General features: G+C 42.4%; 1 protein-coding gene across 6 annotated transcripts in view; it reads left to right on the top strand.

Annotated features, from left to right (window-relative positions):
- NRK (Nik related kinase) overlaps positions 1-14,628 on the top strand; it is a 506,445-nt gene that overhangs the window by 342,824 nt on the left and 148,993 nt on the right. For 5 of the 6 annotated variants that reach the window (XM_068251057.1, XM_068251055.1, XM_068251054.1 and 2 more), the window contains 2 exons: positions 6,635-6,787; positions 11,361-11,498. In XM_068251057.1, coding sequence (XP_068107158.1) covers positions 6,635-6,787; positions 11,361-11,498 — 291 coding nt within the window. The remainder of the gene's footprint in view (positions 1-6,634; positions 6,788-11,360; positions 11,499-14,628) is intronic. The other variant, XM_068251059.1, reaches the window with a different exon arrangement.

Below are 14,628 nucleotides of genomic sequence, written 5' to 3'. Positions count from 1 at the left end.
ATTTTTAATAACAGTATCTGAGCCTGCAATAATTAAGCTGTTTGCGAAATTCATCTACAACTTATAAAATGATTACAGTTAGTGAAAGACATTATTCATTTCAGGGTACAGTATACAGTAAATAGCTCTGATCTTCACAAAACATGGCTCATTAAGGGTTCATTCACAATGGCATGGGTGCATCAACAATTTGCACCGCCTGGTATCACGTTGCAGCTGCTTTGTCCTGCTGGTGACCCGGCACTTACAGATGATGCAAGCACCAGGGTGAAATGCTATGCTGGGCAAATTCTGACCAAAGTTTGCATTTAGGAGTTCACCACCCCTGAGATGCTACTGGAAACTTTTTTTTAAACTCCGTTATCCATACTATATAGTATAGCTGATAGCTGCCATGAGTACTCATCTGAAATGCATTTTTAAGTGGGGCATTTAGAATAAAAAATATTGAGGAAAGCAAGGTGTGATGTGGGCTTCCTCTAGTTTGTAATTTAGCCTATTGCACCTGGTTAGTGAAGCAGGTAATTTTGGTGCTGGCTGTGCTATGGTAACATGGGCACTGCAAAGACTGCAATGTTAAGGGGGCAATTTGGTAAAGGATTGTGGTGGGGGATGGTTAGGTTTACGCATGGAGGAGTCTGTTAGGGTTAGGCCCCATTTACACTTAAACAGTTGCTCTCAGTTATAACTGAAAGGAAAACTGATTCTCAAAGTAATGCCCATGTTTTCCTATGGCTCAGATCACACTATACGCGTTTTAACTGAAAGATTTTTCATAATGCACTGCAACGGAGAAAAAAAAATGTGTACCAACTGATTCAGTGTAAATGGGGCCTAAGGCACGGGGAGGGGGGGAGATCAGTTAAGGTTAGGCATTGGGGAAGAGGGTGGTTAGGGTTAGGCATGGGTTGGGGGGTCAGTTAGGTTTAGGCATCAGGGAAGGGGGTGGTTAGGGTTAGTCATGGGTTGGGGGGTCAGTTAGAGTAAGCCACCGGTGGGGGGGGGGGTCAGTTAGGTTTAGGCATCAGTTGGGGGTTGGATAGGGTTAGGCATCAGGAGAGGGAGGGCTCGTGGGAGGTGGGTTATGAAGAGTAATAGTAAAATATCAGTAAAATGTACTGATATTTTACTTTTGGCATTACCACTGCCCAAAAGTAGAATATCAGTAATTTTACCAATATTCTACTAGCGGCTATCTCTGGCTCCCAAATTACCACAACACCCTTTTTACATGCACGCTTGATTAGGACCTTGTAACTTATAGTAATTAACCCCACTAAAACCACTTGAAATTTGAATCCTCTCAACAAGTTTGTTTTAAAAAACGAACTTTCCTTTGATGACCATGATCGGCAAATCAGTGCTTACTGAACCCAAGCATTACATGATTGGAGAACAGGCTGATTGGTGTCCAATCACTTTGTGAGCCCAGAGATTTTCAGCTGCAGTGCTGCCCTAGACTTAGCTGCACACACAGGGCCGGGCCGAGGCATAGGCTGGAGAGGCTCCAGCCTCAGGGCGCAGTGTAGGAGGGGGCGCAGAATTCATTCAGCTGTCATTCCTAATTGTGTTTGAAGCAGAGAGAAATAAGAAAAGGGGATACATAGCAGTGACTGCAAGCCAGATAACTAGAGATTAAGGTGTTGGGGAGGTTGTGGGCCCTGTGGCACCTCTTAGTCTTATAGCAATCAGTGTGTGACGGGGGGCTGGGCTGGGAGGGATGGAGGGGCGCACTTTGGTGTCTCAGCCTTGGGTGCTGGAGGACCTTGTCCCGGCTCTGTGCACACAACAGAGTGTGCAAGTACTCAGACAGAAGTCAATAAATGAATGTTCTTACAGCAACAAGCGTTAAAGCGGACCTGATCTCAGAACTTCCTCATTGTCCTAAAAGATTTGCAACAGCATAATAACCTTCAAACAAAAACATTTCTTTGTTACAGCTGATAAAAATCCTGCAATAAATATGCACTGTTTTTACTTCCTGCTTTCATGGAAGCAGGAAAAAACACACCTGATTTACAATAGGATAAATCACACAAATTTTACTACCCCTTAGTGCAAAAAGTGATACATTGGGTTGGGGATAACGGTCATTTGTCTATCAGACTATCCTCCAAACTCACAATGCATGTATAATAACAACCCCACACAAAACCCTACATGTTTAGTTTCCCTAATTGGAAACTTCGTCAGGGGTAACCAGAGTGCCTACAGTGCTAAAGAATATACATTATAAGACATCACATATTACACATGTCAAGGTAGCTGCTAGTAGTGGCCTGGTCTATATTACTATGCTACCTTGATATGTGTAATATGTGATGTCTTATAATGTATATACTTTAGCACTGTAGGCACTCTGGCTCTTGGCACTTTGGTTACCCCTGACGAAGTTTCCAATTAGGGAAACTAAACATGTAGGGTTGTGTGTGGGGTTGTTATTATACATGCATTGTGAGTTTGGAGGATAGCCTGACAGAAAAATGACCGTTATCCCCAACCCAATGTATCACTTTTTGCACTAAGGGGTAGTAAAAGTTGTGTGATTTATCTATTTTAATCCGACTTTATTAAATGTTACGTTTTAAATAACATTAACAAATCTCCGAATAAGGTTTATGTAGTGTTTTTCATGGAAGCAGACATATTGTAAACATCCTGTGCTTTCAAATTAGCTTATCTGCCATGGCAGTCAGCTGACACAGGAGAGAGATCAAATTACAACTTGTGATTAGACATAGATGAGGGGGAATTAGACAAGCTAAACTCTCTAAATACATACAGGGTGCATGTCTTTGTTTTCCTTCTATCCTGTGCATGAGTTCAGGTCCACTTTAATCCAAACTTAGTAGAAAATTAAATTCTGACTAGTTGGCTCTGTTAATAACAGGCAGTATTCAGATATAATGATGAAAGTCAGATGTGGATTCAAACTCCTAGAATTTTTAGAGAGTCCATGTGGAGTATATGGCTGGGGTATTCTACAGTCATTGGGAACCGCTTTATAAAAAAAAGAAACCAGATACTTACCTAAGGAGAGGGAAGGCTGTGGGTCCTAATGAGCCTTCCCTCTCCTCTGCCGGTGCCCTTGGTGCAGAGCTTGCTGCCCCATTCAAATCCCCTGCTGCGGGGGACTTCGGAAGTCTGCGGGAGCCAAGTCCTCCTGAAGACAGGTGTCTCCATACTGCACTTGCGCACTATGGAGCGGCCCGTCTTTGGGAGTACTTGGGCTCCCGAAGACTTTCTGAAGTCACCTTCGCCGGTGGATGAAGCAGTATTTGACCAATTTAGTCAAATACTGCTCCTGGGGACAGCGCAGCACCGTGGGCATCGGGAGAGCAGAGGGAACGCTCATTAGAACCCAGAGCCTTCCCTCTCCTTAGGTAAGTATCTGGATTCTTTTTTTATAAAGCAGTTCCCAATGACTTTAAGGTTGGCTCAAAATGTGTGTTGAAGACTTATGACTAAAATACATTTAGCTGCATACAATAGTATACCTGATAGGCATGCATGAAATAGAGGTGCAAGAAAAAATGGGCGCCGGGTGAAGCCGATATAAGTCTAAATTATAAATAACATTGTGAATTGGGTGCCAAATAAAAATTTCAAACACTATAACAATCTAATTTTCAAAAATGATTAGATTGGTTAGATGGGTCTGGCTTTGGGCACTCAATAGTCGATATTTGCATTAGCACCTATGGGACACCCAAATCATCCATTACCCTGCTAGTACCCTCAGGAACTCTGCTAATAAAAATAATGTCGGCACATAATATAGCAATACATTGTATACAGATGGGCTCCCATCTCCATCGATAGAACACATGAGCTTGGATGTTTTGAGAGAATGAATATAAAGTTCAATCACTTTGAGGTACACTAGTTACATCAGGAAACAAATCTTCCATCGGAAATACCAGGCTACAAACTGACAGGCAATCTTGTTCTTTGTTGAGGTAAAACAGAAAGGAGGGATACAGAAGTAAGAAAATAAGCTATATCGCGGCACTCAGAATAAAAGCCCAGTGAATATTTCAAAGCCCTGGCAATGCAGGAGGGGTCAGTGTTTGAATCGGCAGGGATTCAGCCTCACGGGGATTATTATGTGGTTACTTCACAGTGATATAGGGAATGTATTCCAGATAAAGAAAAAAGGACCCAGAAGTATGTTTTGCATTACTCCTGTGAAACTGATTTCAGTTGTATTTAATTGTAAAATGACATAGCTGTGCTCAGGATCTAGGTAGTCAGCAACTCTATGCAGTTGATTAGTTCTGCCATTTCTCAGCAAAATAGTCCAGATGGAAGCAAAGGGCATACAATGTGTTTTAGAAATGAGCCATTGCCACTTTATGTCCTTGTCTTGCAGTGGCCGATGTAATGTTTGTAGTAGTAATAATGGGGATTTCAGGCAGGGGCGTAACCATAAATCACGTGGTCCCCCAGCAAAACCTTGATTGGGTTCAGCCAATGTTCACACCATTTCCTTTGCCTACTCCTGCTGACCCTCATAGCCTGGGGGCCTATCTTGCAGGGATCATAATGGTGTCCACCATACGCTTCACACTCATAATAAGTGTAGTCACGAGACACCCGATCTGGAGAGTGGACTCCTTTATTGAAGAAAGAGAAAGTTAGTAGCTGGGGTCCCCTCACAGCTCTGGGCCCCCCCGCGGTTGCCGGGGCTGCTCCCCTGTAGTTACTGCTTGGTAAGGGGGGAAGGGGGGGAGGAGGGCAGGTATATTCCTTCATTAGCATATGCACAAAGGATTGTGTGCGAGACATACAACAAGCTGCATAAATCCCTTTGGATTGTTCTGTATGTTTTCCATTGTAATTAAAGGACAACGGAAGTAAGAAGAATATGGAGGCTGCCATATTTATTCCTATTAAACGATACCAGTTGCCTGGCAGCCCTGTTAGTCTAATTGGCTGCAGTAGTTTCTGAATCACACCAGAAATAAGCATGCAGCTAATCTTGTCAGATCTGACAATAATGTCAGACAGACCTGATCTGCTGCTTGCTTGTGCAGGATCTATGGCTAAACGATTTAGAGACAGAGAATCACAAGGATAGCCATGCAACTAGTGTTGCTTAAAGGGAAATAAATATGGCAGTCTCCATATCCCTCTCACTTTAGTTGTCTTTCAAATGACAAAAACAGCCTTATAATGACAACGTATCATACTTTATTAATGTACATAACTGCAAAAACATAATAAAAGGTGCATTCAAAAATATGTAAGCTGACCCTCAACACCACTCAAAACAACCAATCAACAGCAAGAATACATATAGAGCGAGGAAACATTGCAGTCCATGCACATACGCAAAGCAAATAGCCCACCATGAGAGTAGGGCAAATCATTGTCAAGGGGCCATATTTACTAAACATTGCTGCTATACACAAGGAGAACATGGCAATTCCACCATAACTTATACAATACTACATAGCACACATTTTGCAATTAGTGCAAATGGCGTTACCTAGTTAACACGAACGTTGCTAGGGTAACACACATTATGCTACCTAGGTAATATGGGTTGCACAATGTCCGCTATACAGTCTACAAAGGCAATGGTTAGATTGCTTTGCGCTCCCCGCATATTGCAATTTTACCAAAGTTTAATGAATATTGCCCAGTATGGGGGAGTTCCAGTTGTGAACAGCTGTGGACGGTAACAAAGATTTTTCTCTTGATCTTGGATTGAACTATTGAAAAAGAGGCTCCTGCAAATAATAAAATACACTAAAAAACAGGTTAAAAGGGAGACAGTGATGGACCTACCTCTACGTAGTCAGACTCCATTAGCCTAGTATCAAAAAATGTTCATATTTAAAAAAAAACAACTCTAAATTGTGACGCGTTTCTCAAGTGGACCCATTTCCTTAGGCAAAAATGGTTGGAGTAACTGGGAGGTACAAACAGTATACTCAGAGGAGTATAAAACTACATTTCTGAAATGTAAACCGTGTTCGGTCATAGAAAATGCAGATCAGTTCCAGGCAAGATGAAAAGGGGGCACTGCATGCAATAAAACCAGTAGAGATGAGGAAGAAATGGCCAGATAGTTACCGTTTTGTCAAAGGGCTCTGACATCCGTTGGGCCTCTGACAAAGTGGTGCCCAGCGGACAATACAGTTGAGGTTTTATTGCATGCAGTGCCACCTTTTTTCTTCACCTCGCCTGCAATTGTAAAAGTACATTATATAAACACCCCATTTCTCCCATAACAGGCACAAAATTAAAATATACAGAAAATAAGACTTCAGCAAGTAAAATCACATATTTTAATGCAAAATGTAATATTTTACAAATAAGCTGATACCACACCATTTGCAGCTTCTGTTTCATTGTGTGATAGAAAGTAAACTACAGTATATTCCTGCATTTACTCTTTTTCTGCTAAGAGAAGCTAAGGATAACTCTCCCCAGGGAAGGGATGTTCCCATGAGAAGTGTGCAAAGTTCGCTTAAACTCCTTTGAGGAAGGAAGGGAAATATTCTCACCTGAGATATAAAAGCCCCACAGAAGTTCTGACCTTCCACCAGTTTATCTAAAAGTTAACCAGCTAGACTTGTGCTTTCAAGTAATGCCAGAGCACTAACTTCTTCCTCCTTCTCTTCAGAAAATAGAAGAAATGCAAAACCAAAGGAAGTTACATCGCACGTTGCCAAAAGACCAGACCCAGCTGTTGTTCCTTCAGCACGACCATATGGGAAAAAACGTGCAATCAGCAAAACACACTTCAGAGCAACTGAATGCAAAGCTCTGTAATGAGGTAACGTTACTTAGTGAGAACTGTGGAGCTCTAAGTCCACACTACAGTGATCACCACTACTATACCATGGCGTCAATTCACCAAGCATTACAGCATTTGGTAATACTGGAAACAGCTGATTTTACCGATCACTTAGGAAAATGTCAATTCATCAAGGCTGTTACTGCATGGCAAGCTGAAATTACCGACCAGTGAGGTAAATTACCGACTTGAGCGGTAAACACCTCAACACATGTCAGTAAATATCAATTCATCAAGGTTACAGCATGTGGTAAAGCCCTCTATAACACAGACAGTTCTTGTCTGTCCAAATCAGTGTGGGACTCACAAAACTCACAGAAGCAGACAGGATTACCTATGACTGACAAGAGCAGAAGTCAATAGAAACAGCTCCTGTCTCCTGCAAGTGATTTTGATTGGACCCAAAGCCAGAGAGTTTAACCTCTTCCGTTCCTGTTTGAAGATGCAGAGTAGCTAGTGGGGGAAATCACCTAAGCAAGGCGTGTTTAAAGTTTCTCGGAAATTCATCTAAGCTGTGGCAAAGAATTAAAATGTTAAGAAAGACTAACGGAGACTAATAGAGAAATTCAGAGCGAGCAGAGGCAGTACAGGATCTTCTCAAAAAATTAGCATATTGTGATAAAGTTCATTATTTTCTGTAATGTACTGATAAACATTAGACTTTCATATATTTTAGATTCAAATATACACAACTGAAGTAGTTCAAGCCTTTTATTGTTTTAATATTGATGATTTTGGCATACAGCTCATGAAAACCCAAATTTCCTATCTCAAAAAATTAGCATATTTCATCCGACCAATAAAAGAAAAGTGTTTTTAAAACAAAAAAAGTCAACCTTCAAATAATAATGTTCAGTTATGCACTCAATACTTGGTCGGGAATCCTTTTGCAGAAATAACTGCTTCAATGCGGCGTGGCATGGAGGCAATCAGCCTGTGGCACTGCTCAGGTGTTATGGAGGCCCAGGATGCTTCGATAGCGGCCTTAAGCTCATCCAGCGTGTTGGGTCTTGTGTCTCTCAACTTTCTCTTCACACTATCCCACAGATTCTCTATGGGGTTCAGGTCAGGAGAGTTGGCAGGCCAATTGGGCACAGTAATACCATGGTCAGTAAACCATTAACCAGTGGTTTTGGCACTGTGAGCAGGTGCCAGGTCGTGCTGAAAAATGAAATCTTCATCTCCATAAAGCTTTTCAGCAGATGGAAGGATGAACCCACTTTTGAACCAGAAACAGAGGCAGAAGCGCCTGACCTGGGCTACAGAGAAGCAGCACTGGACTGTTGCTCAGTGATCCAAAGTACTTTTTTCGGATGAAAGCAACTCTTACATGTCATTCAGACATCAAGGTGCCAGAGTCTGGAGGAAGACTGGGGAGAGGGAAATTCCAAAATGCCTCAAGTCCAGTGTCAAGTACCCACAGCCAGTAATGGTCTGGGGTGCCATGTCAGCTGCTGGTGTTGGTCCACTGTGTTTTATCAAGGGCAGGGTAAATGCAGCTAGCTATCAGGACATTCTGGAGCACTTCATGCTTCCATCTGCTGAAAAGCTTTATGGAGATGAAGATTTCATTTTTCAGCACGAACCTGGCACCTGCTCACAGTGCCAAAACCACTGGTAAATGGTTTACTGACCATGGTATTACTGTGCTCAATTGGCCTGCCAACTCTCCTGACCTGAACCCCATAGAGAATCTATGGCATATTGTGAAGAGAAAGTTGAGAGACGCAAGACCCAAAACTCTGGATGAGCTTAAGGCCGCTATCGAAGCATCCTGGGCCTCCATAACACCTGAGCAGTGCCACAGGCTGATTGCCTCCATGCCACGCCGCATTGAAGCAGTCATTTCTGCAAAAGGATTCCCAACCAAGTATTGAGTGCATAACCAAACATAATTATTTGAAGGTTGACTTTTTCTGTTTTAAAAACACTTTTCTTTTATTGGTCGGATGAAATATGCTAATTTTTTGAGATAGGAATTTTGGGTTTTCATGAGCTGTTTGCCAAAATCATCAATATTAAAACAATAAAAGGCTTGAACTACTTCAGTTGTGTGTATTTGAATCTAAAATATATGAAAGTCTAATGTTTATCAGTACATTACAGAAAATAATGAACTTTATCACAATATGCTAATTTTTTGAGAAGATCCTGTATAACAAAACATGTATATCTAAAGGGATGTCAGGATGCCTCTTGCTATTGTAATGCTGTCTCTGCACTGAGAACAGATGTAACAACACAGAGACAATTCACACTCTTCTGCTGTTACCGACAACTGAGCTTCAAGAAATGACCGAACTTCTACTGCACCTCTGAAAATATTTATGAATTAGCACACACAAGTCTAAAATACTGAATGCGGTATTTTCCCGACTTGTTTTTTGTTTATCGAACAGCCTTGATGAATTGAGGCCCATGTCGCCATAATCACCACTACTTTACCATGTCACCATACTGTTTGAATGCTAGAGGCTATAGTGGGTGAAAGTTAGGAATTGTGATCTGGCAGAAAAATCACTAAAAGGGGCGCTAAATAACAACCCAACATTCCAGAACATGGTAAAGCATTTCATATAAGTAATAATAATAAAAAACAAATCTATCCATATAAAAACAATGGTAAACTGTTTATTTATAAAAATTGTGAATTTCCACTAGCCACTAGGTCCAGATTAATTTCTGTGTGTGCAGTGTTCCAGACACCACTGGTTTGTATGAGGTATATGGCATGCGTTCGCCATAGACTCATGACCTTCATCAATGAATGAATTTGCAGTGTATGAAAAACAGAGGGATGCTGTTAGTTTTTCTTCCAGCTATGATTATGCATAAAGAACACAGATGAAAACAGCCCATTGATTTTCAATGAGGTGTCACTCAGTTCTAACGCATTGTAAAAATACGCACATGAACGGACCAGACGGAAATTCATCCCAAAGCCCCCTACACTCTCACGTGGAAAGTCGCCACTCGCCATGCAAGGGATTGTTACCCAGTACCTTAGGTAACAGTTTAGGGCCGACACTTTACACGTGTCACTAGCCTGCAGGCTTTCTTAAAACAGTAGGTATCTAAATGTCCACATCATATGACTACAAAGCAATATCCATAATACATCACATCAGAGTGAGTGAATATGGAAATCTCTGAGAGTGAGTGAATATGGAAACCGAATCGATAGCTTATGTCAAATAATTGACAGTAATTTATTATTTGGACATGGGGACACAATCTAAAAAAAGCTGTATGGTCCAAACTGCACGTCTTAGTTCTAAGTGTTAATAGACTATGGCCTTGTGATTGAACATGGTGGAACAGGGTACTTAGTTACTTTATGGATAACCACAGTAACATTAAAATAAACTCTGAAGCAAAAATAAATTTGAGATAATGCAATGTACAGAAAATAAATAGAACATTAGTAGCAAAAAAAGAGTATATTTGTATTTTTAGTTATATAGCTTTATTTATAACATTGCATCATACTGTCAGTCAGGGCCGGCGCTACCATAGAGGCAAAGGTGGCAATTGCCCCAGGGCCCCAACCTCTGCTGAGGCCCCAGCAGCACCAACCCTGCTATATTTTCATCCCCTCCCCCAACCCCCCCTCCGCTCGCACTGCTCCCCGGGGCCCTGCTGCAAGTATATTAGCAGCCATAGTTACCTTATTCCCAGCGGGTGAGCAGGCGGGCAGCGGCTGCACTCAGAGACACTCTGTCTCCCTCCCACTCTATGACCCGGCGTGTGTTTACACATGATGCGCCGGGTCATAGAGAAGGAGGGAAACATCATGTCTCCGAGTGCAGCCTCTGCCCACCCGCACACCCGCCAGGAATAAGGTAATTATGGCCGCTAATTTACTTGCAGCAGGGCCCCGTGGGAGCAGAGGGGTAATGGGGGGGGCAAAGCTGAAGTTTGCCACAGGGCCCCTTGAACTGGCCCTGGTCACGGTTAACAGTACATGAAGGGTTAAAAATAACAAGTTGAAGAAGAATCCACACTCTGTATTGTAAACTGTAAAACAGAGCAGAGCTGCAGTAAAACCTTATCTCAAATTGTTTCACATTGTTTCTTGACCATTCAAACTCTTCAGAAAACAGGACTGAGTTTGACCAAGTTGGTGGACTAGCTCAGAGGAGCTCTTTTACATAGATAACAACTTGTTTTTTTTAACCCGTCATATACTGGAAAACAATATGAGACTCTTATCTTTGCTACTATCATTCCATTTATTATCAATACTACACATACAATTCATTATCTCATACAGGTTTTTTTTCACTTCTGATTTGTTTTAAATCTAGAAATTTATAAAAAAAAAATGACCCGGTTGAATAACACCCTAACACTATATCTACAGCTATAACTATTAAGGGCAGTATTCCATCTATAATCAGACCAGGGCTTTAGCTCCCCTTTCCTCCACTGTAAGGGAACAGGCTACAGTCACATATGAGACTTTTCTCAACTGGGCTAATAGTGCAGAAGTTGCTAGCAGCTGAATGTGATGGATGTCATTTTCAACCTTGTAAACTTTACAATTTCTCAGGTACCAGAAAAGAAATCCCAACATACTGACCAGAGCCATGTTAAGTGGACCAGCTTCATACAACAAGCACATGGCAGACTTGGATCTGGAAGCAGTTCTAGCCCCTGTACACCAGCTCTTCCAAGGGCCGTGTTGGAGGTAACTTCCTTTCTAAACCGTACGCATATGAAGGGGTTGAATGGACGTTATAGACAACATGCTATGGTGGTGATTTACTAAGATCACTCACTGTTATGGCTTAAAACATCTAGTCAGAAGCACAGAAATGTAGAATAGGAATGTTTTTAAACTTCACAGAACATATAAAGTGTTCACAATAAAACCTTACTGCATTTATCATTTAGGATTCATCAACGTAAACAGCTGAGCAGTGTACACCAGTATTCAGTGCTCTAAACTGCTGCTAGCCAGGAAAATCTGCAGTTTCAATTCACACTACCAGACCTTGGACAAGGTCCTCCAGCACCCAAGGCTGAGACACCAAAGTGCACCCCTCCATCCCTCCCACTCAAACGGTCACATACTGATTGCTATTAGACTAAGAGGAGTCTCAGGGTCCCCAACACCTTAATCTCTAGTTATCTGGCTCGCAGTCATTGCCATGTATTCCCTTTTCTTATTTCTCTCTGCTTCAAACACAATAGGGGAATGATAGCATAGATAGAGTTGTGCGCCACCTCCTACACTGCGCCCTGAGGCTGGAGCCTCTCTCACCTCTGCCTCGGCCCGGCACACCACTGCCATGTGATGTGTCAAAAAAGAAAAGTTGCGGTGCATGGCTCCATTTATACTGAATAGGGCCACACCACATGGCACTGTGTGTCCCTAGGCATCACTGACCTCATTCTACTATACATGTTACAGTGTTATTGAGACAATAGATACTATGGGCCAGGGCACACAGCTTAGCATCGGTTGTATTAAAGGCCACCTAACAATAAGAAGGAAAGAAAGCCAACTCCAAACCCAACTCCCCTCCCCCACCCCTATGAAATTCATCAGGGGCTGTGGCAATGATGTCATGCAAGGCCTTGTTGCTGGCATCCTATTTCTGCAGCAGCATTGCCTCCCACACACCCTTTTGGGTATCTTCATGGTACTATTCTCTAGGTACATGTAGGAATCGGGCTACCCTGCTTTAGTTGTTGTCACATTGTGCACCTACTTTGTATTATTTGCTATATGTCAGAATTTATATTTTTGAATTTAATTTAATGTAAAATATAACCCTACTGGGTTTTTAAAGCAAACCTGAAGTGAAGAGATATGGAGGCTGCCCTATTTATTTCATTTTAAACAGTGCAGTACAGTGCATCTTGCTGATTATCTGCCTATAAGGGGTTCTGCGGAGGGTGAAAAAAAAACCCGACACTTACCTGAGGCTTCTATCGCCCCCCTGTAGCTGCCATGTCCCGTGCAGTCCTCCTACAATCATCCGTTGCCCACCACCGGTCTAATTATTCTTCTATCTGGTAGTACATTAAGGGAAGGAACACTCGGCACTCAGTACATATTGCTGGGGGTGGGGGCCTCAGCCTGCATCTGTTGTGTGTGTAGCAAAAATCTTCACCCGTAAAACACCTGTATCTTGGCACTTAGCACTAAGCTAAAGCACGTGCTGCCGGTTGTAACCAACGGAAAACAATTGTCAAGGCACTGTACTGAAAGGCAGACTGGGCACTAGACGAATAGTGTGCGCTCCGCTTGCGTCTCTGGGAGCTACTGTGTAGGCGCAGTACTAGGTATTCTCGTATCGCGCTTGCACAGTAAGCTCCCAGAGACGCGAGCGGGAGCGAGCACACGTGCAGCCGCTGTCCAGATAGAAGAATCTGTACTAAAAGGCAGACCGGGCACTCGTCACTTGAAGTGCTTTATTTTCATCTTCATGCCACAAATGATACAAAAACGTCATTCACAAATTGACATCAAACCTGAGGTGACGATGGTGCTGTGGTGTACAAGGTGCTGGTCACCAGGGAAGTAGATGGACGGCACTGCAGCCGTTTCACGCCAGACTGGCGCTTGTTCACGTGCGTGTGTCCAATGTTAATGACAGTGCCGCGCGGCTTCCGGGATAAAGTTCCCAGGCCGCACGTCATTGATGCTGGAGTGTGCGTCTATGGGGTCAGGGGTGAATGGGCGGAGACTCGCCGGCCAGCGGTGAGAATTGCAGGAGTGCTTTGTTTATTCTCCCTTGCTAGCGTGGGCTGCAAGTGATGGTCACATATGTGTTGCATCTAAGTGTGCTGTGTATAGTAGTGAACGGATGGTGAATACCAATTACATAAAGTGATATTAAACTCTAACATTAACATTATTTAAAAATTCATTAACTCATTATAAAACTCGTGGTGTGAACATATTGACACAAATACCGTGCATAAACTGTGTGCTCACAAAACGTGTAATGTACCCATTGTGACATTTCATTGCGCAATAACTGTTTTTTCTCCTACACCCAATAAAAGAGGGGATTAATTTATTGGTATGCATTAAAAATTACCCTTAGAACTCACAAACCCTTCTAAAAAGACTGGGGGTATGTTGCATTTTTCTAAAAGACCTATTGAGGTGCATTCACCTCCAAACTGTCAGGACCATCATTATGCACCCCTTCCAGATATAAAGACCAGAGTCAATGCATATTGGGCATTGCATATTTCAGACCACCCAAATAGCTATTGTCTCGAGTCTAATTTCGGTGACCCAAGGAAGCCTACAGTTAGGGAAAGGATAGTGGAAAGACCCATTATCCCATAGCAATTCCAGCTTGTGACTATCATATAAGAGATCAATTGAAGGAGCAAGAGGAAGCCCAGGTGCGAGGAAGAGAACAGACCAGGTAAGTATCACAGGAGTGGCTACCTTGTGGAGTTGTTAAAGAGGAACTGAAGCAAAAAAAAGTCACTAAATTGAGCTTCCTTACCCCTTTGAAATGAATGATTAGACACAAAACACTTGAGAAGGGCAATATAAAAGTAGATCTATTTGTGCAATACAACTATGAATAAAAGAGAATGGCAGGCTCCATCTTAGAGCTCTATCCCTCCATTTTGCAGCTTTCACTCCATGGGAGGTGCAGAGTCTGATTCTGTGGGCGGTGTTACAGTTGGAGTTAGACATGCCCATTTACGCCCACAGAATGAGATTTACAGCCCATTGTCATGAGGTCATCATCAGTCGCCCTGTTACAGGAAAGTGACAGCTGTAGCTTCTGCTGCTGCCCTGCACTATACTGGCACATGCCTTGATAAAGTATTATTATTTT

This window comes from Hyperolius riggenbachi, chromosome 8 (genome assembly GCF_040937935.1).
Source record: "Hyperolius riggenbachi isolate aHypRig1 chromosome 8, aHypRig1.pri, whole genome shotgun sequence".
Classification (NCBI taxonomy): domain Eukaryota; kingdom Metazoa; phylum Chordata; class Amphibia; order Anura; family Hyperoliidae; genus Hyperolius; species Hyperolius riggenbachi.
Note: the sequence above shows the minus strand (reverse complement) of the source record. Positions and strands in the feature narration are given on the sequence as shown.